The sequence below is a fragment of the Falco biarmicus genome, chromosome 1 (genome assembly GCF_023638135.1).
Source record: "Falco biarmicus isolate bFalBia1 chromosome 1, bFalBia1.pri, whole genome shotgun sequence".
Classification (NCBI taxonomy): Eukaryota; Metazoa; Chordata; class Aves; order Falconiformes; family Falconidae; genus Falco; species Falco biarmicus.
In genome coordinates this window covers 38,528,295-38,552,255 of record NC_079288.1, presented here as the reverse complement: position 1 = coordinate 38,552,255, position 23,961 = coordinate 38,528,295, and the positions used below count along the sequence as shown (strand labels likewise).

Genomic DNA, 23,961 nt, shown 5'->3' with positions numbered 1-23,961 from the left:
TCCCTACAGGGTCCTGTTGTGAGTGTTAAAGGTTAAAGCTTCGCCTAAGGCAGGCAAAGTGCCAGAAAACATTGGCCTTACTACAAAACCCAGAGGGGAATGTTTCTTTCTAATCACCTCCTCAAAGAGATGCAAAGCAAAAGCTCTTAGCCTCTGCTTTTGTCATCACACATCCCCTCCCTCTGCGCTGCCCTACCTCAACCCCTCAGCGGAGCGGGAGAGCCTACTGTTAGAGCTAGGCACAGCAGGATTGTTACCTGCTGCTGTAAATGGGCTTGGCGCAGAGCTGTGTATGTCACTGACTCACACATGTCAGATCCACTCTCTCCCATCCCTTCCCACACCTCCAGCCTCCAGTTTGCCAGTGAATTGATAGACACTAGCACGTTCATCTGTGGCTGCCCAGCAAACTGCCTGAGGGTGCTCCATGGACAGACAGACAAGAGGGTAATGTGCTAAATTCCCCTTTGTTAGTGATTAATTTCCTGGGGATTGCTCCTGTTAGCCAGCTTTCCAGCAACAGTAACAAATTCCCTTTCCCCCAGTTTTAAAACCTTTCCACTGCCACTGGAATGGCTGGGAGAAAGCTAGTTGTTAACTGGTCATGGGTAATTAATGACTCCACCTTCCCCATCAATCAGCTGGGAAAAGCCAAAAGGATCTGAGTAGTTGTAGCAAATGTGTGTCCTCTAGACATGCTGATACACAGTGTGCAAATGAAGTGGCAGCAGGGGACCATCTCATACCCTTTTGTGGAAGCAGTAAGTCATGATACACATCCCACGCTCTTGTCAGGTGAAGTCTGAAATTCCCAGTGCTGCTGCTGCTGTTGTGCAGTTTCTAACTGTGTGGGATGTTGATCCATCTCCCTGCTAGCTTGAATCTGACCCAGTTTTTGTTGTGTTTTTTTTTTTTTTTTCTTCAGATTCCGATTGTGGTCTTTTCCACTTTCTACGATTAAAATACTAGCGTTAGAAAAGCAAGGGGGGGGCAGGAGGGGCAGATTTGATATTGGCTTTCCCTTTGTAGCAGAGCAGAAAAACATTCCTGTATCCTGTTTTGTTTGTGTCTGGTAGTGGCTGTGCAAGTACAAGCAGAGGGGATTTGACCTTGATACCGTTCTCAGCTGATCTTTTCCCTTCCGATTTATTTTTCCACGTGTAATAAATAATCTCCAGTTGAGCTACAAGTTGATGTTGCTCCACCACATAGTAGTTCTCTCCTTGGTCGTATGGAGACTCCCCAGCTGTGGATGTCTCCAAGTTAGCTGAAGGAGAAGAGCCCGTGGTCTTCTGTATTATCCAGTAGTTCTCAAGGGATGTCAGGGAAGGCTGCTTGTGGTCCTTCAAAGGTGCCAGGAGCCAATGGACCATCTCTGGCTGTAAAATCCTCCTCAGGACTTCTTGTACTCCAACTGCTTTCTTTCAAATGTTCTTCCTTGCCAGATTAAGCATTGGCTTTTCTCTCCCTGCCTAGTACTGGGATGCCTAAAATTCAGTACACTATGGAGAGATCCCTCCTCTGATTAAACTACTTTGTCCTCTTTGCATGTCTCATTGCCTGCTCCAGAAGGCAGTAAAAACAGAACTAAAGGGATGTTGTCCGGGTGTAGGAACAGACTAAATAATTTCAGAATATGCTTTGCATGTCAGGCTAAAAATCGGATGTCCCAATAGCATCACTGACAAAACAAAAAAATATTTACTTTATTGGGAGCAAAACTAGACGGTGAATCAGCTGCAGCCTTATAGCAAGTTCTTTGAAATGAACAGAGCTCCTAAATTTGCTGTGCAGGATCCAACACTGGCCTGTTGAGACTGATACCCTGCTTTTGACCTTCACTTTTTGAACGTCTTCGACCCATAAATGTTAGTATAGCCATTTCTGTGTGTGAATGCGTGGAACTCCCTTCTTCAGGAGGTGTAGTGGCTGTTTTGTGCCCTGAAGCATGAGACTTGATTGCTGTCTCTTAGCACTTGTAAGCACTTATAAGTACAAAAGCTAATGGTCACACTTGCAGAATAAACTAATTAAGAGAAAATGCTCAGGTCCTTCAGTTTGTGCTCAGCCTTGGTTCAGTAAGAGCAGTCCCTTCCTCGAGACCTAAACCCAGTGCCTGATCCACCACCAGACACTTGGGTCATTTGCACGAACCCTGGAAGGTGCCAGCCAAAGGAGTTGGGTGCCAGTAAAAGGGTACGCTACCGTGGCTGTGTCATTAAACGAGTGCAACTTCCACCGGTGAAGCTCAGCTGAAAAGAAACAAACAGCACATAGGGCAGCCTCAGTCCTGAGCTTCAGAACAGATGTGGTGCAGCGGTGAGGACCCTGCTGTAGAACAGCGCAGCAGGAAAGCTAACTGTGCAGTCAGGGGCTGGGAATGCAGAGACTGGGTAGGTAAGCGATGTTAGATCATCAAATATGCTTCTGTTAGTGAAGAAGACATCTGTTGGGGAATGAATGCTTTGCTGCAGCATCCCCATTGTGAGAGCAAACTTTACCACAGACTGTTAATTACTCACTTGGGAAGGAACAAGCTCAATACAATCCTGATTCTGATACCAGAAATCAGGAGTACAATGATTCTGTGCTCTGGAGATGAAAATTATATCAAATCTGTGGAATAGCCAGAAGGAATTTTTTCCTGCTTGCTGTTTAAGGGGTAGGGGGTTTTGTATTTTGTAGGTGAGTCTTCAAATGATGTTTTTGGTCTTGTCTCTATTTGTTTAAAAGTGTGTTAGCAGTAAATCAAGGTGCATTTCCCCTGTAGGGTTTCCTGTATGTCAAAGCCATGTTAATTCTCTTTGATTTTCTTCCCTTAGCCCCAGCCATTGCTGCAGATCCTTCCTCTCTTTGTCCCTTTGGACATCAAAGGATAGCAAGGGGACAGCCCTGGAGAGAAGCTCCTCCCTGCTCGTTAGCCTCCATAAAACAGGAACTCACCTTGGCTAGCTGTGCTTGGAGTGCCATCCTCATCCCGGTCACTCTTGACACTGGATCTCAGAAGGAAGGGCTTTTGCTTGCTTCAGGAAATCAGACCTACTTTTGAACTGGACTATTTTGGCTCCCCTTGTAAGAACTCTGGTGACTCTTTTGGCCGTGCAAGCTCCTAGACTCCACAGTACATGGAAAAATGCAAGCTTTACCAGGTAAGTAAAGGACTCCCTCCTTTTCCTTAATGCATGGAAAGATCCTCGACTTATGTCAAGAGCATATAATTGTTTTAGAAAGAGAACAAGTGCTCCTGAAGGGTTACCAGTGTTTAGAATAGTGTGTGTGGCTGGAGAGGATTTCTAAAAAAAAATATTTTTTTTGGTAGGAATAGATGAGAAGTTGTGGGTTTGAGTGGTGTTTTTTAAGCCTAGGGAGATCTTTTGTAAGGTAACAAAGGTTTACCCATAGTTGTTCCCAAAACTACCTTATCTGTATCAGCTTGCGCAGTGTGATTGCTAGCGGTGGTGTTCATGCATTTTCTGCAAAGTACCCAAAGTTCCTTCAGGCTGAAGGCCATAGGAGGTTTGGAATTATTTGTTGTTGCTAATAATAGTTCTGATAGAAACTATATGTTTTTTCTTTTGGTTTTTCTCTGCCCTTCAAAAGTACAAACCCCAGGCAAGCATACCCCACCTCTGCCAGGTTCATGCCTAAACACAGGATTTTTGTGATTTCCCTTAGGGTTTTATTTATGTTTTTCTTCATCGGTCTGTCTCGTAACGTCTGTTAACCTCTTCTGTGGAGCATGATCAGATTTGGTGCAATGACACATGTACATTGGGAAGCTAAGGGCCGGTCCAGAGGCACTCCATCTGTCAGAGTAACTGAACCCCAAATTTAGCCTTGTGTTTTACTCTGCCTCAGAAGGAAACACCAATTCACCTGGCTTAGGCATACAGTTCATCTGTACCCATGAGAGGTGGCCGGGCATTCTCAGCTGCCTTTCTCAACCTCTGCGAGGTGGTGTTTCATTCGTAAGCAGAAATACGTGTGCGATGACTGTTGTTTCAGGTTTTTGTAAAGTAATCTGTACTGTATTGATCTGATTCATACCGATTCCTGCCACTTCAAGAGAATGTTGAGTTGAAAAGCAAAAGAGTGACAATATAGACTGTATTTTAGTATTTTATGTTAAAGATTCCAACTGCTGCAGAAGTCACCTCATTTTCTTACTGAATTGTTTCTGGTGTATGATCCCATACAGCAGAAATATTCCAGGTGATGGCTAGCTACATTTGAGAGGTGAAGCCATTGCATTTGTAGAACCACCAGACTTTAGTTATTGCAAAAAAGCTTTCTGGTTCTGAGAAACGAGGTTCCCTCTGGAGGGTTGGGGTGTTTCTACTGACATTTATAAGATCAGAGAACATGGGGGGGTAGGGGGGGGGGGTGTTGGCTGTTGGCAAGATTAATTTCTCAGATAGCTTTATATAGTATATATTGATGTTCATTTCTTCCCTGTGGGCCCTGGATAGCTGTTAGTGTTGGATGTCTTCACTCAGAGGATAGCAGCAACAAATGTGATAATAACTGATTTTAGTGAAGGCAAGAAGCATACCTTTTGCCTTGTTGGAGTTTTCCCAGTATTGCAAACACTATCCCATACGTTTTGGGAAGGCTGCAACAAATATTCTGACATCATGGCGTTGGCTTAGTAATAGACAATTAATCGAGGGACTGCTTTAGGTGAGTGGATTATACTCCAGCATCTTCTATCCAAAGATCTTATCCCTCCTGCAAGCATTACTGAATTCACTCTCATTTTTCTTTCTCTCCTTTCCATCTCCAAGATGGGGAAAAAGATATGTGCAGCCTAGTCTAGATACAGAAACTGAAGGACAAACTTCTCATATTTGTATAAGGACTTTAAAATCAAGCATGGAATCGATTGAAGATCTCTTGATTTTCAGTGCCTTTATCATAGCAACTATCTTAATTTAAGCCTCATCTTGGCATAAAGAATATGTTTTAAAATGTGCCACGTGGTGTTACCACCACAATGATAATAATACTACTTTAAAAGTAATTTAGAACTAAAATTCCTGGAAAATGTTTAAATTTCTTTCAAATAGTGCTTTAAAATAAAAACTAAGTTACATAGAAGAGGAAACAATAGAAGTACAGGTTGAACAAGTTCCAGTCAGTGCTTGGACACCCTTCCACAAACCTCTTCCTGTTGGAATTCCAACATGCAGGCATCTTTGTGGGGGAGATGTGTGCATGAGTCTTGGCATTGGTTACATAGGCACAAACTAGGAGTGATTTGAAGTGCTTTGCAAAACCAGCCTTTGGCTCTGCAAAGAAAATCCAAAGTGGATCCTACAAATGGATTCACAACTGCAGGACCCCGCTGAAGCAGACTGCACATCACTGTGTAGTCAGCTGTCCCTGCGCAGAGGTCCATATCCCTGTGCAGACTGTTAATGTCCTTTTTTCAGCCTTAGACTGTGCACACAAAACCTGCAGGGTGAAAGACGTTAACCACACTTTTAAATCTTTGCTGCAATGTTTGTTCTATGCACGGCTCTTTTTTCCCTGTCTCCTGTAACATTTTGCTCATACAGGTGCGTTGTGGACTCATTTTGGTCAAAACCAGATTATAACATCTGCCTTTGATTTTTAATTCAGTATTGAACTCCTTTCACTTCAATTTCTCTTGATTTTATTGGAAATCTCCCCTCAGTAAGGGCTCCTGAGATCTGCCTTATTGTAGTCTCGCTTAATGGAATTGGAATTTGCTTACAAAAATGTTAATTGTAAAAATCATTTGGGGAAGGAGTGAGCATCTGTCTAGCTAATCAAAATCTGTTTGCATGTATTTGTGACTGGATGACTCCGGTGGGAAATCAGCCCAATTTTATTGTAACTCCTTTTGATACATGTGCTCTGAGCTACCGAGTGCATCGTCTCATGGCAGCTTTCATGTCTTTACAAGAGGATATGGGGGAAGCTTTAGTAAGAAGATGTTAACAGGCTAATCTTCGTGAGCAAACTAGGTGTCACTTCTTAGCTAGTTCATTAACGTTGGATCAAAGGAGAAAAAAGGGCAGAGGATATTTTTTTGAAATGACTAAAGACCTTTACAAACTGACAAAATTACGTTTAAATGTTTTTTTTACTTCCTTATACTGTAAGAAGAACCCCTTAGACTTGCATCGGGTTGGTTTTGGGGAAAGATGTCCCTTTATGAATAAAGCTAATTTCTCTGGAAATAGTTCTCTACTTTTCAGGCTTCTTCTTTTGAAGACATTACTCAGGAAAGCTGTAGCAAGGTGAAAAGTCCTTTATTTCTTACATAAGAAATGCTGAATGATAGCTGATCAGCCTGAGAGGCAGAAAAATCTCCCTTTTAGACGAACAGCCGTACGTGGCTGGTAATGCATCACCCGGCAGCAGTGGCTGCTAGCAGTGGCTGCTGGCACTGACCCAAGGACCTGCCGCTGTGTGTGCACCGGTGTCGAGTGGGTTTATCCCTGCCTCCTTCAGACCACAGGGCAGTGTCTGTAGAGCCCTACCAGCTGTGGAGTCCACCTAAAATGAAACTGTTGGGGTTTTTTGCCTGGGCTTTGCAGTATGACAGCGGCAATCCTGCGTGTGTTACAGTATATTTGAGTGCCCATAGGAGGTTTTTAATCCAGACAACTTTACAGAGGTGACGGGTACCATCAACACCAAAGACAGTTCCTTCAGAATAGTTTCCTCTTCCTCTTCCACAGGATAGTAGTTTGTCCTCTGCCTGTAATAGAAAGTGCAGGCATATTGCAGGCAGCTCCTCTGGTGTGCCATGGTGTGTTACTGAAGAGGCACCTTCCACTGCCATCACAGGCTCCTTGGTGGTCTCCTTCTCCAAGTCCAGCTCAGACCAGCTATCCTCTTTTCAGAGTATTCCATGGTCTGGCTCTGTCACCTCCCTTTCTTGCCTTCATTTACCTTTGGGTCTCCTGTCTGCCTCTTCTTTGTCCTCTGGAGAGATTTTTCCCCTCTGCCAGCACCTGTCGTTTTCTCCCAGTACCCACTGATACACTTGAAATCTTCCCAGTCCTTTCAGCTTTCATTTTATTTTCTTGGTAAAGTGTTCTGTGTAACCCTGATCACAGCGGAACAGGAGTGAAAGTGGATTGCGGCTACCTGCCAGTATAAGTTTTGGAACAAAAGAAGTCATGCTGGGTTTGTACAACACACAAAAGAATTTATCAGCTAAAAACAAATCTGGAAAAGCCTTTATGCCTTCTGAACCTACTAAGTAACAAAAAGCCTTTGAAGAAAAATAATGGGTTTTTTTAAGGAGGTTTGTTGTGGCACAGACTCTGTAGTTCTCAGCAACACCTGGGACCTTCGTGGGTGAAATCACAGCATTCGGCTCCCTGAGCTGAACCAGCACTGTGCACTGCGTGGCGGTTTGGGGCCAAGGGGTACTATGGCCAGATGGGAAGAGTGACAGCCAGATGTACAGATGCTGTCTGTTACAGCAGCCTGAGAAATTCCGTAGCTCCCTGTACTGGAGGGAGCTGGCACTGGAGGGCTGATGCAGGTGATGCACCTGCATCCCGGGACCCTGTCCCAAAGCAAGAGAGGCTGCTTCATGTTGGCTCCCCTCCTGCCTGTCTGCAGTTACTGTTTTCTCTCTCTCCTGGTAGATGTGAAAGCACCATGTGAGGCACTTCCTTCTCCCAGCCTGGAGCCCTACCCACAGAGCTCCATTGTGGTCACCCTTGAGGACATGGGTCTCTGGATGAAGTTTCATCAGATAGGAACTGAGATGATCATCACCAAATCTGGCAGGTGAGGGGAGCAGGACAGCTGCACACACCATACCCCTCCAAGCTGTTCTCAAAGTCTCCTAGTGCTCATTTTTTGAATGGTGGCTATTAAACTAGCTTTGTAGCCAGTTATCCACATCTCCCTGCCCCTTGCAGAAGAATCCTGCACTTTCAGGATGTTGTAGAAGCCCAAACTGTGAAGTGCAAAAGATCACTGTGGGGCTGATGTGCTGACAAAACTGCTGTATTCTTATCTCACCGCTTCACACTGATGTTCTTCCTGTTGCTGCGAGTTGCTCTGCAAAGTGCCCTGGGCTTCCTTTGCCTCGGTCGCAGGCGGCAGCAGTTGAGCAGTAAATACCTGGGTTGGAGTCTGCATTTGCAGACAAGAACATGGCATAGAATCGTAACGATCTGTGCATGCAGACTACTCTAAAGTTTAAATGAGTCATGCACTGTGGAGCTTGCAGTGAAAGAATATGAAGCTATGAAATTGTAATGTATTATTTCAAAGCTGCTGTGAGCTGAAATAATGCCTTTGGGTAGGGAGGTAGGTGTCAAAGCTTTTTTTGCAGAGTCAGAAGATGAAAGTGGTGGCAGGGAGTACTGGAATGGAAAGCTAGATGTGCTCTTAGATGAGAGCACGTTTTCTGCCCACACTAGATAATGCTCTGATCTATCCTCTGGATCTGTGATAGCTGTAGAAGGCTAGGAACTACGTGCAGATTCCAAATATTTTCTCTTAAGTTTCCCACTGCTGTGTTACAGGGATCAAAAGAGCAAAAGCAGTAACAATGTCAGGCCTTCACTGACTGCTGCCCTGTTAGTGCCTGTTCCACCTAAACCCATAAAACTAGACAGGACGTCAATAAGATAGAAAAATGTTCAATAGCTGGCCTGTAGAAATACTGCTGCCAGAACTTTGCACAATAGTGAGTAAACATTACATGCTGCTTGATCATTGGATAATACCCACTTCATAAAGGAATCCTTATACTGTATATTTCATTTCTCTTCAGACGAATGTTTCCACAATGCAAAATCAAAGTCTCTGGCTTAATCCCATATGCCAAGTACCTCATGCTGGTAGATTTTGTGCCAATGGACAACTTCAGGTACAAGGTAAGTTCTTTAAATAATAGAATTTATGCTGTCCTTCCATCTTTGTTTGAAATAGGTTATGCTTCACTGGCCAGGCTGATAAATAAATCATCTTTGGACAAAGTTCAGAAGTAATTGGTGGATTTTATGCCTCTCTGGAGTTATTTGTCAGTTTTGATTGGGGAGCAGCTGGAGAGGTAACTAATTTTCATTGTAAGCAGTACAGTTTTAATTGTGATTAATGTTAGACTTCTCTGACAGCCACTGGGAGAAAGGGAGGAAAAATGAGGCCTAAACTTGGAGCTTTTTTGGTGACACGATCATGGCTCATAAAAGAGAATCTGCTACTTGTGCTTCAGAGGAGTCCGCTAAATTGACAGAGAAGCAAAGTTGCTGGAGCTTTCCTGTAGTGAAAGTAGGGTTCTTTTTTTTTAAGCTCTAGATTTCTGTCTTTCCCTTCACAGTGGAATAAAGATCAGTGGGAAGTTGCTGGAAAAGCAGAGCCCCAGCTCCCTTGTCGCACCTACGTCCACCCAGATTCCCCAGCTCCTGGCAGCCACTGGATGAAAGAACCTGTCTCCTTCCAAAAACTGAAGCTCACCAACAACACTCTGGATCAACATGGGCATGTAGGTTGTAGCTGGCCTTGTTGTGTGCTCTCTTGGAATTCATTGCAGATGGATGTTACAGGAAATAAGTGAGATTTGTGAAAAATTAGATCACGTGAAAATTAAAACATATCTAAGTGTTCTTTCTTCCTTCCTCAGCCCAGCCCTTGTGCCCTCTTAACTACCTGCTAGGGAAGGCTTTGGGCTGTACTGTCACTGTGGAGGCATGGCGGAGACACCAGTCCCAGACAGGCATCCCTGGTTTGAAATGGATGTCCTGTGAGCCTCCACAGGAGACTGCGCAGTGTTGTGGCAGTGGCTGCACATGGAAACTTTCTCCTCTGTCTGTCTCTGTGCCAGATCATCCTTCACTCCATGCACCGTTACAAGCCTCGCTTCCACATTGTGCAGGCAGATGACCTCTTCAGTGTCCGCTGGAGCATCTTCCAAGTCTTCAGCTTCCCTGAGACTGTCTTCACTTCTGTTACTGCCTACCAGAATGAGCAGGTACAGTGTGCAAGTACTGCTTTTGGATATGTTGCTAAGTACTGTCTTTAGAAATCTTGTAGAGGAAAGTACCTCCTTCCAAGCTACTCACCCTGGGTGCCTGTGATGGACAGTGGGAAGAAATAGGCACATTATGGTTGCTATGGAAAACATCTACTCTGTGATGAGATGAATCATGCAACTTAATTGTATTCAGTGCTCTGTCAGTGATTAACAGGACTGTAAATGGAGTAAAAAATATGGGCAGAGGTCCAGATATAGATACTGACCCTGTATATTTCTCTAGTCAGAAGAATCCTACCCAAATTCTTCCTGACTCTGGCAAAGTGACTTCTTTCCACCTGTCGGTTCCTAATCAATAATGGGAGCTGCCCGGAGGGCTCAGGTACTCTGGCAAGGGCGTGCCCAAAACCCTTGGAAAAGCTGTTGTGATAAATACTGAGGTGAAGGTCTTGAAACAGTAAAGAACCCAACCAGTCATGATAGTGAATCTTGTTCCTTTTATTTTAAGATTACAAAGCTCAAGATTGACAACAATCCATTTGCTAAAGGTTTCCGAGAGCATGGGAAGAACACTCGAAGGTAAACTGTTTTTTCACCTTATTTATAATTGGAGTTCACTTGTGAATTTTACCAAGGCCATTGAACAAAACTATACCAGCTAGCTCTGCAGAGCTTGCTGTGTTGTGCACACCACGGTTGCCTGTATCTGGGAATGATGTCCCCCTATGCAGCCTCCTCCCAAGAAACTTGGGGAGTGGGAGGAGATACAGGATTTCCAACAGAAATGTGGGAGGTGTGACAAATTTGAGACCTGCGTTCCCTTGCAACTTGGAGCTAGACTGGAGTCTGACATGTGAATAGCAGTGATAATGAGTCCACAGTAGATCATAGAATCACAGAATGGTTTGGGTTGGAAGGGACCTTAAAGACCACCTTGTCCCACCCCCCTGCCCTGTTCAGGGACACCCCCCAGCAGCCCAGGTTGCCCGCAGCCCCGTCCGGCCTGGCCCTGAGCACCCCCAGGGATGGGGCACCCACAGCTGCTCTGGGCAGCCTGGGCCAGTGTGTCTCTGGAACCTCTGTTCCAGATCATCGTGTCTCTTTGAGATCAGATGGCTTCTGACGTTTGGAGGCTCCCTCATCTCCTTCCCCTGTGCATGGAAAAGCAGCTCTTCCAGCGGGAGATTTTGTCTGCAGGAGGGAAGATTGATACCAATACCAATGAGATCTTTATCTGCTCTGAGGGTAGCCAGTGGATGAGACTAAAAAAAAAAAAAGCTTAATTGCTATGATAGATTGGCAATAGAGAAGGAAAAAAATGGGGTTTTCCAAGCAGAAAATGTTATGAAAATATCTGAGATTTTGTTTTGTGTTATTTTATGCCTGAAAAAAAATCTCATTTCCTGATGAAAAAGGCCAAAACTGAGTCTTTTACTTGAAGTTTGAAAATGTCATGGATTTTCTTTCTCCTCCTAATAGGATCATTTCTGACTAAGCTTAGACTTATTTTCCATTTAGGAGAAAGCTGCTTTCAAGTGAAAGACTCACCCTACTATACACGTACCTGTGTGCATAGCAGGTATATCCAGCACTGAACTACACTTACAAACTCAGTGCCAAAACCCCTGGTGCTGAGTTTCCATGTTGACAGTGTCTTTTGCACCGAAGTGAAGCAGGCAACCCCTTTACCAGTTCATCCCCAGTACCCTGCAGGGCAAGGGCTCTCGCTGGAAGCTCACACCGATGGCAGGCGGCATGGCTAACCCTGTAATTCCACTATGGCAGGCATATTCCCCGAGGGCCTCAGGGTGCTTCGCTAGGAGAGGTGTCAGTCACAGAATGTTGGGAGAGGTTCATGCCATCTATTTGTCTTCCAGATTTGTCCATCATCCCTTGCGTATTCATCTAGGAAAAAAGCTTATATAAAAGCTACCCCCACATCTTGTTTCTTTCCAGGGAAGGACGAGCCAAATGCCAGAAGCTTAGTCCAGCCAAGGGCCAGAAGAGGAAGCTGCCTGAGGAAAAGGAGTCTGGAGCTGAGGAACGAGGTAATGTTGATCACAACAAACCTAGAGAATGATTTCCAAACAGTGTCCAGGCCACGGGCAGGGAAGAAACAGCAACAAAGACCCCTCTGTGGGGAGAGTGGCCTGGGTGGAGCCCCTGAAGGATGCTGTGCATGGCTTTGATTCTCTGAGTCTCTTTCTGGGAACGATCCACAGGAGACTGCTCACAAGTCGCTTATCATTACTGACTACTCATCAGCTCTCTCACCAGCCTCCCAGCCTGGCTGTGCTTTGTAACTACGTATTGATCGTAGGCTGTGCTTTCATAACATTTCTCTTCCAACAGCGATATGAGTTTGCAGTATCCCCCATTGCTTTCTTCCTGGTTCTCATCAGTACAGTTGTGCCAGCAGTGCTCTGTGCAGCTGGATTGTGATGCAGATGTGGAAACTGATACCACTTAAAAAATAAAAAAGAAATCACTCTTTCCATTAGGTTGTTTTTTAAGCTTGATCATTCCTTGCTGCAGTTCATGTTGCTGCTTGCAGTAGCACAAGGCAGTAGCATAGCTAAGGAGAGAGGACAGGACAGGACTGAAGACCACAGTGTAAGGTCAGAAAAAAGCTGGAAAGGGCTAGTCCCTTGAGACTGTATGACTGCAGAAGAGGTATTAGCGTTTCCTTCCACCATTCTGCAATTAATGCAGCTGCCAGTAAACCATTGTGAGCTCTGACTCTCTCTTCCCCCTTCTCATTTTTTTTCCGTTCTTTCTTTTCCCCGCTGTGAGTCAGATTTTGAGAAGGATGAGAATGTAGATGTGAAGGAAGAGAGTAACCCCGTTGTGGTCAGCAGCGGATACCCGTTCTGGGTCTCGGAGCAGAATGGCAGCCATACCTTTCCTGCAGCGTCGCCGGTGCCACCTGACCAGAGGGAGGGGCTGGGCAGAGAGCAGCAAGTGCCTACAGCATCCTACCAGACATATCGGTGAGTCCCACCTCTTGATGCTCCTGTCCAAAGCCACCCTTTAACTGATGGGATTCCTCCTCTTTTAGTGGGTATTTCCTAAGAAAAACAGCCGGTGGGAGTAAGGAAGGATGCCTTTCTGTTGGACCCAGGTATCTGGGTGATTGGTGGTAGATTAGCATGGAGATAGCTTCACAACAAAGCCTTTCTGTGTTCCTTCAAACCCACTGATTCTGGGCATACTCATGTCTTGGTAATGCTCTTTATTTCCCTGTCCTGAAATGCTCTCCCAGCCAGCTCTGTGTACCGCAGACTTGCCTGACCTTTGGAGGAAGTGCGTTGGAGGAGTGGCAGGACTCCAGTGTTTTTTTCCCTCCTTATCATTGCAAATTCAGGCAATAGTCAGGAGTGAGCCTAGACTAGAACTGAGCCAGAACTAGGGTAGCCTGGGCTTACCTTCTCTGGCATTTAGTTTTTCTGTGTGAGTGACAGTGAGGCTTGGACTAAAATCCACACTAACCATAAAATGAAGCAGTAGGCAAGGGGAAGAGGGCATGTTAAGAGCTTGCCCTGCCTTTCCCCAGGGGATCTGTGTGGGTTTTCAGTGGTTTTCTGCTGCGGTAGGTTTGACTCGCTCTTCTCTCTGCCCTCGGGGCTCAGGTTCCACGAAGCTGGGGACAGCCAGCAGCTTCCCACCCGCGATGCAGCAAGCTTGAATGATTTCCGGGCAAGGTGCCATGCCTTGGATCTCGCCACAGTGCCCGAGCACGACTCCAAACAACTCCCAGAGGGCTTCACCAACCTGCCTCCGCTCCCCCCACCTCTGCCTCCTCCCCAGGACTACACAGGAGTGGTGAACATGGCTCTAGACTCTGTTGGGAAACCTGGGGCCCGAGCGCCCATGTACAGTCCCTATGGCACCGAGCAAGGGCTTGGCCAGTGGATGGTGCCTTCCCACAGCCAGTACAGGGCAATGAGCTACTCAGCCTTCTCCACAGAGTACAATACACAGGCGGCTCCTGGACATGCCCATGGGACCATGGCAGAGTGGAGCCAGTACCCTCTGTTCCCCTATGCCTGCTGGTGAACAGGGAAGACCCTTCCCAATGAAAAAACTGCAAAAAAATTGTAAATGAGTTCCAATTTGCTCTGGGGTGTTGACTTTTTGAAGCCTTGCCTACACTAGGCAAAGAGCTATGGCTGCAAGTGGTAGCATGGGACACCTTCACTTCCTTGTCTCCTTGCACAACAACCCTCACTGTATTTCACAAGCAATGGCTAAACTGGTGGCTGCCCTTGGCGTCTCAGTGGGGGTCTGGCTGAATCAATGTGTGCTGCAGTGGTGTTTTTTTTCCCAGCAGGAGTAGGAAACCACAGGAGCTGCAAGAGCAGAATTCACAGAGCTGCGGAACTCCCAGTCCCAGGCTGTTTGCACCTTGTAGTTGGCAGTTTCCAAGATCTCTTCCTCCCAGGACTTGCGTGCAAGGAGATAGGGGCTGAGGAGTTTCAGTAAACTGTCCAGGTGGTCAAGAAGCTGTAGAGAATTGTTGCAAAGATGACCAAAAGAAGCAATCCCAGTGTCCCCTAGAGCAGTTTCCTCACTTAGTGTAGTCAAACTAAAGCTAGAGTCTTGCCTTTCTTCCAGCAGCGGACGAGAGTCAAATACGCAGCACCATGTGTGTGTCTGGCACGTAGCAATGGGTCATGCGGGCAGGGAGGAGCTTGTCCTGTGCCCGAGAAGTGGCAGCAAGGCTGCATGTTCTGTCTGTGTGTCCCCCTGCCCATCCCTCTTCTGTCACCCCTAGATTTGAGGTTAGTGACACACTCTTCTTTCTGCCAGGGGTGGAGGGAGGTTGCTCACAGAATGTGGGGGGCTGCGCTGGGGGTTTGCAAAGGCCTGCAGCTGTCAGAAAAAGGGTCACGAACAGCGGTGCTGGCTGTGTCACTCCCCCCTCTTCCTTTTGAGGGAAAGGGCATCTTTCACTGTAAACTTCATCCTTCTCCCACCCCTTGGCACCCCTGGAGAATATAACTTATAGTTGTGGTTACTGTGCTGTGCTCTGGGTGAGCTTTGTCAATAGACAGTTCTCACCAGCCTGGCAGTACTCATCAGGCATATATTTTAATTATTCCCCTGTAGGCACTGAGCTGTGTGCTGCATCGCTGGTGTGCTCAGCAGCCCCAGGCTGGTCGGCAAAGTCGTCTTGCTGTTGTTTGGGAGTCTGTAGGGATCTGCCTCCACATTTAGTTATCAGAGCAGTTTCACCTCCCTTACCGCTGTGGTCCCATCATGGGGAGGAGCTGTTCGGCCAGCCAGCAGCCTGTGTGCTGCCTCACAAAGAGGGTTTCTTCTTTTCTTAGTGTTAGAAGGGGGAAGCATCCCTGTTTGCCTAAGTGGCTGAATGGCCCTGGCAATGGGGTCTTGTTTGAGACAGGCTCTTTGCTCCTCAGGGAGGCTAGGCGTGTTCCTGGGTGTTCTTTACAGAATGTTTTCTTGTAACACTTTAAATAAACTGCTGTGTGGCCTGTAGCCATCAGTAGGCGGTGAGGTGTGTCATTTAGCATGTATGCCAGATGGTTTTCTGTGTGTGTGTGTGTGTGTGTGTAGCAAGATGTTGTTCCTGAGCAGACCTGTGCGGGTTTGTGAGCGGTGCATCAGGACCGGTGTGCAGGTACACCGGGGAAGGCTGTGTGCTGCTCTGTTTGGGTACCAGGTCGGCACTGTGTGTGTGTGCATAGCATAGAGATGTCAAACCACATTTATTATTGTTAAAATTATGTTGAAAAGTAGCCCTACAAATTTTTGAAACTCAACTACAATGACTGTTTCCCTATTTAAATCATATATTGCTAACTGCTTTTGTACCACAATTATGGTACGGACAGAGCTGCCCAGTACTTCCAGTCAGCTTCACAGCCACGTGAAGACGTGCAGAGTTTACCTAAAGGCCAGACTTCTCCACAGCGTTTCTGACCATTAACAGTTGATTTTGCCACCGCTGTTTTCTACATCTTGGAAATCAGGTGAGCAGGCTGAGCCCCATGTGCAGGGACCCTGGGGGTGGCACTTTTCTGCAAGGCAGCCCTGCTGGTACCTCGCCGCCAGGGCCGTGCTAACAAGAAAAGAGAAAGTAATACACCCCCTGCACAGGCTCCTTGGTTAGATTAGTTTCTTTATCTCTGAAGTTCGGTTGTATTTCCCTCTGTCACAGGGTGCTGATGAGGATGAAAGCCGTGCTGCGGTGAGTGTGAGTAACTGAGGAGGCCTGGGCAGCACAGGGAAGCTCCTGTGCAAATATGGGTGTAGTGTTCTTTTTTTCAAACCTTCAGAGTCGCGTATCAAGTGCTGCTGCCCCATGGGCCTGTTGGGAGAGCTGGTTTGGCAGATGGCTCTGCACTGTGGTAAAAGACTCAGCCTTGTGCCTAGGACGAGCCTTTAATTACTCATCAGCCTTCTGTTGCAACAGGACTCCTTGCCTGCTTGGGTGAATCATCCAGCTTATTAGAAAAGTACCTTTACTTTCCTCGCTTGTCTGTCTCTGGTTAGAGACTGCGGCTTGGCTGGTTTGTGAAGCCTTTGGAAATTCTGCCCGTAGGTGTGTGCTCTGGACTCTGCTGCCACCTCCTCCCTTTGCAGTTCCCACTGTCTTGTTTTCTTCAGCTGTGGCATTTAAAAGTCTGTATAAGCTCGACTGAAACGCTGTTTTTGCATGCGTGTGAGATAATGTAATGCCTCTCTGACAGCTTCAATAAAAGGAAATGAGACATGTGGAAGGCAGACCATTAAGAGCAATAAAATAAACTCTAAAGTGCGGGGTTTTTGTGCATCTCTCTCAAGCACACCAGTGGCTCTGCTTTAGTCATGTTACCTGGGGCCAGTTTGTACATGCATGACACGCTGTTGATCTTGTCGTTCATTGTTCTCTGCAGCATATTCAGTGAGCCCCAGGTTATCTGCTTGCATTGCTAGATGTGACTCAGTCTCTTGCAGTAATTCTTTGCAGCAAATTGTTTATTTTCTCTGCGTTTTCTGCTCCTGTCCTGCAGAGGAGTTACATAAGGGTGAGGGCAAATGGACTATAAATGGGATCTAGGTAAATTTCCTATGGGAAATAAAGATCCTGATTTATTTTGGTTTCTCCTACTGGTTTTTGCAGCCTTAAGCCTTGTCTGACACTGCTTCAATGCAGATGGGAATGGCAGAGAAATGCTTTCTTGCCAATGCTGCAGTTCTTCCACAGCCAGCCACGTCCCAGTGAGCAGCCGTAGGCTCAGCAGAGGCACCTGTGATGGTGGCTCCCTGCAGTGCAGCAAAGTACCCACCTCTCCCCATGCCTCTCAGAAGACACAGTGAGTCCTCCCAGGGGGCCCAGGTCCCCTCTTGCCTGGCCCAGGATGTGGCCTCTGTGTTTGTACCCACTGTGTCACCCTCTGGCTCTGTGCAAGAAGCTACCAGCTGGTTTCAGTAAGAGCTTATCTGTTTTCCAGGTGCTGGAGGGAGAGAGATGTGCTCAGCTGGTGCAAATCAAACTCGCTGTCTGGTGCCATCAGAGCAGCCTCCTTGGCCCAGCTGAGCCCGGCGGGAGCACTGCTCACTGGCACCTTCTGTGGTGCCTGGTGTCAGTGAGTCCTCATGTGCCTGGTGTGGGGCAGGGTCTGCTTGCCCCCCGTGGGGGCTTGGTGGGGGCCCAGGGAGGTGCCTTGCCTGCAGAGAGAAGCATGAGGGTATCCTGGGGAGCAGCATTTCTGTGCAGAAGAGGACTGGGGTACTTGAACTGCTTTGTAGCTGGACAGCCAGGCTGAGCCAGCCTCATTGCTTCTTTTGGGTTGACCCAGCTGCCCAGCTTGGGGGTGTCTGTCATTTGGTCCTTGGTGAGCCTCCCAGGAGACTCCTGCAGTGCACTTCCTTGGTTAGTGTATGCACCTTAAGCAAATAGAAGCAAGCAGCACAAATGCCCTTCCAGGAATAATAACATTCTTCAAGTCAAATGGGTTTTTATTGCAGAGCTTAAAAGCCACTTAATTCGCCAGCCCCAGGTTGGGATCCCATACAGAGCCTCTTAGCAGGGGGGGATGCAGCATTTGGCTGACAACAACAAACAGCAGCCATCACCCGCCGTGCGTGCGGGGCTGGACCGGCACAAAGCCAAATTCCTCCTGCCCGGGAGCAGCAGGCAGCTGCCAGCCCCCCTCTCCCTGCTCCTCAGCAGCCATATGTGTGGGGTGCAGGTATCTTCACTTACCTGCTTCCCCGTCCTCAGCCTGGATTTAATTTGTAAATGGCCAAGAGCAAAGAGAGAGGGGGTAAAACTGGCCAGGGCCAGGAGAAGGGAGGACAAAGGGGTTTCCCCAAAGCATGGGGAGGGGTTGGTCTCTGGTATTTTCCCCTTCTGCCCTGAGTGATGCCTGCCCAAAGCCCACTCAGGGACTGGCTGGGCTCCTGCAGTGCCCGGAGGCAGGACTTCGCTGCGGTTTCGGGGCGGCTCTATGGGGTGCTTGTTTCTGCCTGTTTCTCTAGGGCTCGGCTGTTGGTTCCCCTGGCTGTGAGAAGCAGGCGTGCTGCTGGCCTGGCTCCTGGGGCTCCAGGTAAGCTGGTGTCACTGGCATGCTTTGCAGAGATGCAGTGAGGTTTAAATGGGGCTTGTAGGCATTAACAGCAAATCTGAGCAGGAGAAACGCAGGGAGAGGCAACAGCTGCTTGCAGGCTTACAGGACAAAGTGAAGCAAGTCGGGGAAAGCGTGTCCCCTCTGCAGCCCATGGTCCCTGCAGCACGTGGTGTGTGCTGCCCAGAACAGATGCTGAAGCTGTCCCAAGACCTGAGCAGCAGCGTCTCACAAAATTTTAACCAAGGGTCAAACAATCCTTCCGTGCAGGGGTGAGGAGAGGCTGCAGTGAGGAACAGTGTTGCTGCTCAGCTTGGTTTGGTGGTGTTCCTTTTTCATTTTTCCAAGCCATGTGAGTTTGTTTTATGGCATGAAGTACTTTTTGCCTCTGATGCTCCTATAATACTCCATTTTTTCTTTGAATGTGCAGGTGTATGACTACAGTGTTCCTGCCCAGGTAGTGCTCTGCTTGGTGAGTGTAATGGATGAATTTAATTTTCATCTCCTAGTTCTTTGGGGACATGCTGAGATTTTTATTTCTTCCTCTTCTCTTCTTACTGAAGAGGGAAAATGTTGTGCCTCCATAAAGGACAGTGGGAGCAAGTAGGTGGTGATACAGGACAGGCACACCATCAGTCACACAGCCAGGCATAAAACATTGCTCAGTGTTGGTTTTTTCTGCCTCTCATTGTAAAAATAAGACTGAACATGTAAAACACAGCAGCTGTTTGCAGGAGAGACCTCCTGTGTGCTGGCACAGTCACTCCTCCAGCTCCTGTCTGTGGGGTAGGAAAGCACCGGCACCTGGGATCTCTGTGTAATGTCCTTGCTGGGAGATGGTACGTTAAGGGTAGGTCTGCGTGGAAATGCTGGTGCAGAGTCGAAGGGGATGAGTCGCGCCCGATTTCTGTCACACTGGGGTCCACCCCCGTGCTGGCACTGTTTGTGCTGAGCAGCCAGCCCTCTGTTTGCCCAGTCTGGTTGTGGCTCTGTTTTACCATCTAGAAGGGGCTCTGTGGAGACAGAGCTGTCCAGAGCAGCTGGGACACCACCTGGCAGCATTCAGGTGAGGGGGAAATGGGAATTGCTGCAGACCCAGTAGGTGGAAGTCAGCCCTCCCGCATCCCCATCATCATCGTTCTCCAGGGATAAAAGCAGTGAACAATCAAGCAGTGGAGGGGATGTGGCCAAAACCACCCTCGTTCCAAAGGGACAGGCTGAGTGACACTAATGTGCTCCCTGTAGAGCCCCTGGGGAGAAAAGGGCATTTTGAAAATCATGGATGGGACAGCACGGTGTTCAGCTCACCCGGCTGGGCTGGCAGTCGCGCATGGAGCCATGCTGCACGTTTCTCATCCCTCCATCCTGCCCGTATGTCTGTTAATGGCCCTGTCCTGCCTCCCTCCTCGGGGACTAATTGCCTCACACTTGAGCAAATGTGCTTGGTGTTTAAAAGGAGTCTATCGATTTGTGAGTATTCCTGAAAGCCTCGCAGGGCCCTGTTGCCTTTGAAGTGTAAAAGCATCTGTCTGTCTCTGCTTCTCCAGCAGTCTCCTGCTCCATTTGCATCTCCTCTCGGGCTGGGCTCTCAGGGCAGCCCAGGGAACCCACCCCTGGCCCCATGCAGCGCTCTGGTTTCAAGTGCTGAGAGGGGCTTGAAAACAAAGGTGCAAAGCTTCAGTCTAGGCGGGGGGGGGGGGGGGGGGGGGGGGGGGGGGTTGAGCTCAGCTTGCAGCTCAGGGTGCTCAGGGTGGAGCTATTTCTGAAGGCCAGTTTCCAGTACTCCAGACTTTGGGACTGCTCTTGCTGTGCGTTTATCTGCGGTGGGTGCGTTGATTAGGATGGAAACAGCCCCTGCCTTCTTCCCACCCTGGTACTTGGCTTCTGGTGCCGGACAGCGCTGAGGAAATAAGGGCAGACCTGGGCTGCTTTGGGTGATCCACCATCCAGGAGCTGAGTGGCACAGGGGTGACCAGAGCTGGTGATGGTTCTCTGACATACGTTTCAACAAATACTGTTGAAATGCAACCGAGTCTCTGCTCTGTGTGTGGGCAGTTTGGCCTGTGATTCTCCCCATCATGCCTCCCCTGGACAGTGGGACTGGCCCTGGATGGGCTGCTTGTCCCCACTGGGGCATTTCTGTGTAGGCACAACCTTGCAGGAGTGACTGTATTTCTGGAGCCAGGACTAAAAGCTCTGTCGCTCCTTGGTTATCCCCAGGGTGGTGGTGAGAGGACAGTGCAGAGAGGTCCAGGCCTGAATTGCAGGGGCTACCTGTGGCTGCTGCCGCCCAGCACCTCCCAGATCAGAGAATCGTTTAGGTTGGAAAAGACCCTTAAGGTCATAGAGTCCCAAGTGTTAACCCAGGATGGCCAAGGCCATCACTAAACTATGTCCCTAAGCACCCTATCAAGGTATCTTTTAAATATCTGCAGAGATGGTGACTCAACCACTTCCCTGGGCAGCCTGTTCCAGTGCTTGACAGCCCTTTCAGTGAAGACATTTTTCCTAATATCCAATCTAAACCTCCCCTGGCGCAGCGTGAGGCCATTGGGTTTCCTATTTCAGTGGGGCCTCAGCAGAGCAGCCATGGCACCTCGCTGTTGGAGGCAGTAAATGGGCTCCCATCTGGTTTTAATGATCGGTAGCACTTCGGTGCTTGTTTATTCCCATGTTTTATGCTTCAGCAATAAAATACTGCTTCAGTTTGTTCAATCCATCCTGGTGCTGGATGGCGATGAGTTCACAGCCTCTGACAAAGAGGTCCCAGTGGTACACAGGATGTTGGGTTTTTTTAGACAGCTGAGCAGGACCAGATGATGTAGTGGCAATTAGTTTGAAATAGAAGCATCAGTGGATGGTACGGGAGGTAGGGGGGGGTCTGCTCATCTTCTGCCTAGGAATCTTGTTCTTGTATTAAAGGGGGAGACTTCTGGCTATGGAGCTGGAGCTGTCCTCCCTTCTGTCCCCCACGGGGCAGCACAGAGCTCTCACGTGGAGTCCACCTGAAGTTAGTCCCAACTTTAAAACCAGGTACCTGAGGAAATTTTAGTCCCAAAGTGTTGCCCGTGGCGCTCACTCAGCTGCAGCATTGTGTTTTAGCCCTCCCATCCTGTTACAATGCTAAAACACTGATGAAGGTAGCAGAAGTGCTGGCAGGGCCACGTCTTGCTGTGGGCATAGAGCAGCTCTGCAGCAGGTTCTGGGGGCAGCTACGGCAGGGCTGGGAGTTGTTTTACAAAAGTCTCTGGAGTGCATACAGTCTAATACGAAATGAATCTAGGGAGGAAACTGTATGGGGCTGTAGGGATTTCTGATGTTGCTCCCTCTGCCTGGCTCGTTCCTGTTGCCTGCCTAGCATGTTGAGGAGCGGAGAGCCTATCTGCTGGCGGCTCTGGCACCGAGGAGGTTGTCCTCCAAAGGGATGAGCAGTAGCACTTTGCACATCTCTGGCAGTTGGTATCTGGGGATCTTGAATCATTTCTGTAAATGCTGGTTAAGCTTTTCAGCACGTCTAAACGTGAGTGTCCCGCAGGGTAGGTGGGGACACTAAGGCAAAGAGAGATTAAAGACAGTAAACCACAGAAGGGAGAGATGGGCTTTTTGTCTCCCTTCTGACTTTTATGGAGACCTGGAAACCTTTTGCTTTCCCGTCTCCCATTTGTCTTATACCCTAATGGTAGAGAAACATTCTCCTCCACTTTATTTCCCAACAGTATACTCCTTGGAGGATCTTCAGTTCTTACCTCTAAAGAGCATTGATTTTCGGCAGAGATCCTTTTTCCCAACTGTTTGTCAAGGCTTGGAGCTATAAGTGGCAGCTAAAGAGAGAAGGATTTCAACAAACTAATTAACCCCCTTCAGAGTCATTCAGGGTCCTTCCCTTGGTGCCACTGATGTTGCATTTGTGCTAATTCCCCCTGGAAGGTCTAATGTGGGGGGGGAGGGGATGGCGATTAAAGGAAACTTCTCTCGGGCTGCTTTTACACATCAGGAAGAAGGGAGGTAGGTGGCTGTGCTCAGTTCAGTTACTGCTTTCCCCAAGGTCGCCCACCAGCCCCTGCTGTAGCCAGGACCAGGCTCCCTGGTGTTTGTAGGTTTCAGGCTGATGTACTGACCTACACCTGGAGCACACCACCGAGATCTGTCGGGCCCCAGCAACGTGCGAAGCTAAAGCAGGCCCTCCAACCGCCGGGGACCCTCCAGAACGGGGCTCGGGGTTACACCAAATGTGTCGCCTCCAGCTTCCCAAAAAAACACCGGGTGCCAGTGTGGAGGGAAGGGACTTCTACAGAGCTGAGCGGGTTTTGCCATCATCCTGTCAAGAAGGGCTGTCTGCTCCTCCCCAGGGTGAGCCTGGCCTCCGCCTTTCAATTGCAAATGAAGCAAACGGCAAAGTGTTTACAAAGAAACCTCCCTGCCCAGAGCTGGGTCCAGCACCTTGGTCCCTGACTCACCCTGACGCGGTGTAAAAGCTCCCAGAATCAGGCCGGAGCTGTGTCACCATGCCCTGGAAAGAAGAAGCCCCGATCCCCACGGATGCTCTGAGCACCCTTGCGCTGCTGGAGCCAAGCGGGGCGCCGGGGTGGCGGGAGGGCAGCGAGGGCAGGCGTCGCTCGTCTCACCTGCTGCCAGCCCCAGAGGGGGAGTGGTGGGGAGAAATAACGCTGCAATTCCTGGGATTTGGGGGTGGGAGAGCCTGTGCGCTACAGCGTGAGCTCCTTGAGTCCAGACTATAAAGTACTTCGCAGGGCTGTCCCAATTGCCTGGCCTATTAGTTTTACGGAGGGGCGTACTGGAAAGACGCAGTTGATCTCCTTCTACCGTTGTCATGAAAACGTAGCCGGGAAAGAGCCTGGCAGGGAGGCAGCAGGAGTCCCTGTTTGGGCGCCGGGGTCCCCTCCCTGCGGGCTCCCGGGGTCCCCTGGCATCTGCCCACTCCCACCGTGGCTGGGCAGGGCTGGCTGCCCTGCGTGGGTGCGCTTTGGCCGGGGGAGCAGCCACCCCTTGCCCCAGCTGGGAGTGCCTCCCGGGCCCCCCCGGCGGAGGAAGAGGATGGAGCTGGGTGGCTGCAGAGGCAGGGGCACAGTGCCACCCAGTGACTGCGTGTGACCTGCGAGAGGACAGCTGGCGCACAGCTGGGGCAGCCTGCACTGGGTTTGCTGCAAAGGTTTTGAGGCCTGGCAGCCACAGCGGGGGTGTGCTGGGTGATGGAGAATACGGGAAAACCCAGGGAGCCGGCCGCGTTGCTGCTTCGTGATCAAAGTGCACAAGGGACCAAAGTCCCCACGTTGTCGTGGCATGTCTGGACCGAGGGTTTCGCGTGACTGTTCTTGTTCAGGTGCTGACAGAGGCTGAGTCTAGGGCAAGTTGGGGCTGAAGCAGCTCACATTTTGGGAGGTACCCTGGCAGCAA

The 23,961-nt window shown here is 48.7% G+C and overlaps 1 protein-coding gene across 2 annotated transcripts in view; it reads left to right on the top strand.

Moving 5' to 3' along the window:
* The window catches only part of LOC130146720 (T-box-containing protein TBX6L), a 33,040-nt gene extending 16,318 nt beyond the window's left edge, over positions 1-16,722 (top strand). For both annotated transcript variants that reach the window (XM_056333182.1, XM_056333176.1), the window contains 9 exons: positions 2,823-3,149; positions 7,632-7,776; positions 8,774-8,876; positions 9,320-9,484; positions 9,824-9,970; positions 10,482-10,552; positions 11,930-12,021; positions 12,771-12,963; positions 13,603-16,722. In XM_056333182.1, coding sequence (XP_056189157.1) covers positions 3,134-3,149; positions 7,632-7,776; positions 8,774-8,876; positions 9,320-9,484; positions 9,824-9,970; positions 10,482-10,552; positions 11,930-12,021; positions 12,771-12,963; positions 13,603-14,029 — 1,359 coding nt within the window. In that variant the 5' untranslated portion in view covers positions 2,823-3,133 and the 3' untranslated portion in view covers positions 14,030-16,722. The remainder of the gene's footprint in view (positions 1-2,822; positions 3,150-7,631; positions 7,777-8,773; positions 8,877-9,319; positions 9,485-9,823; positions 9,971-10,481; positions 10,553-11,929; positions 12,022-12,770; positions 12,964-13,602) is intronic.
* Positions 16,723-23,961: the final 7,239 nt, after the last annotated feature.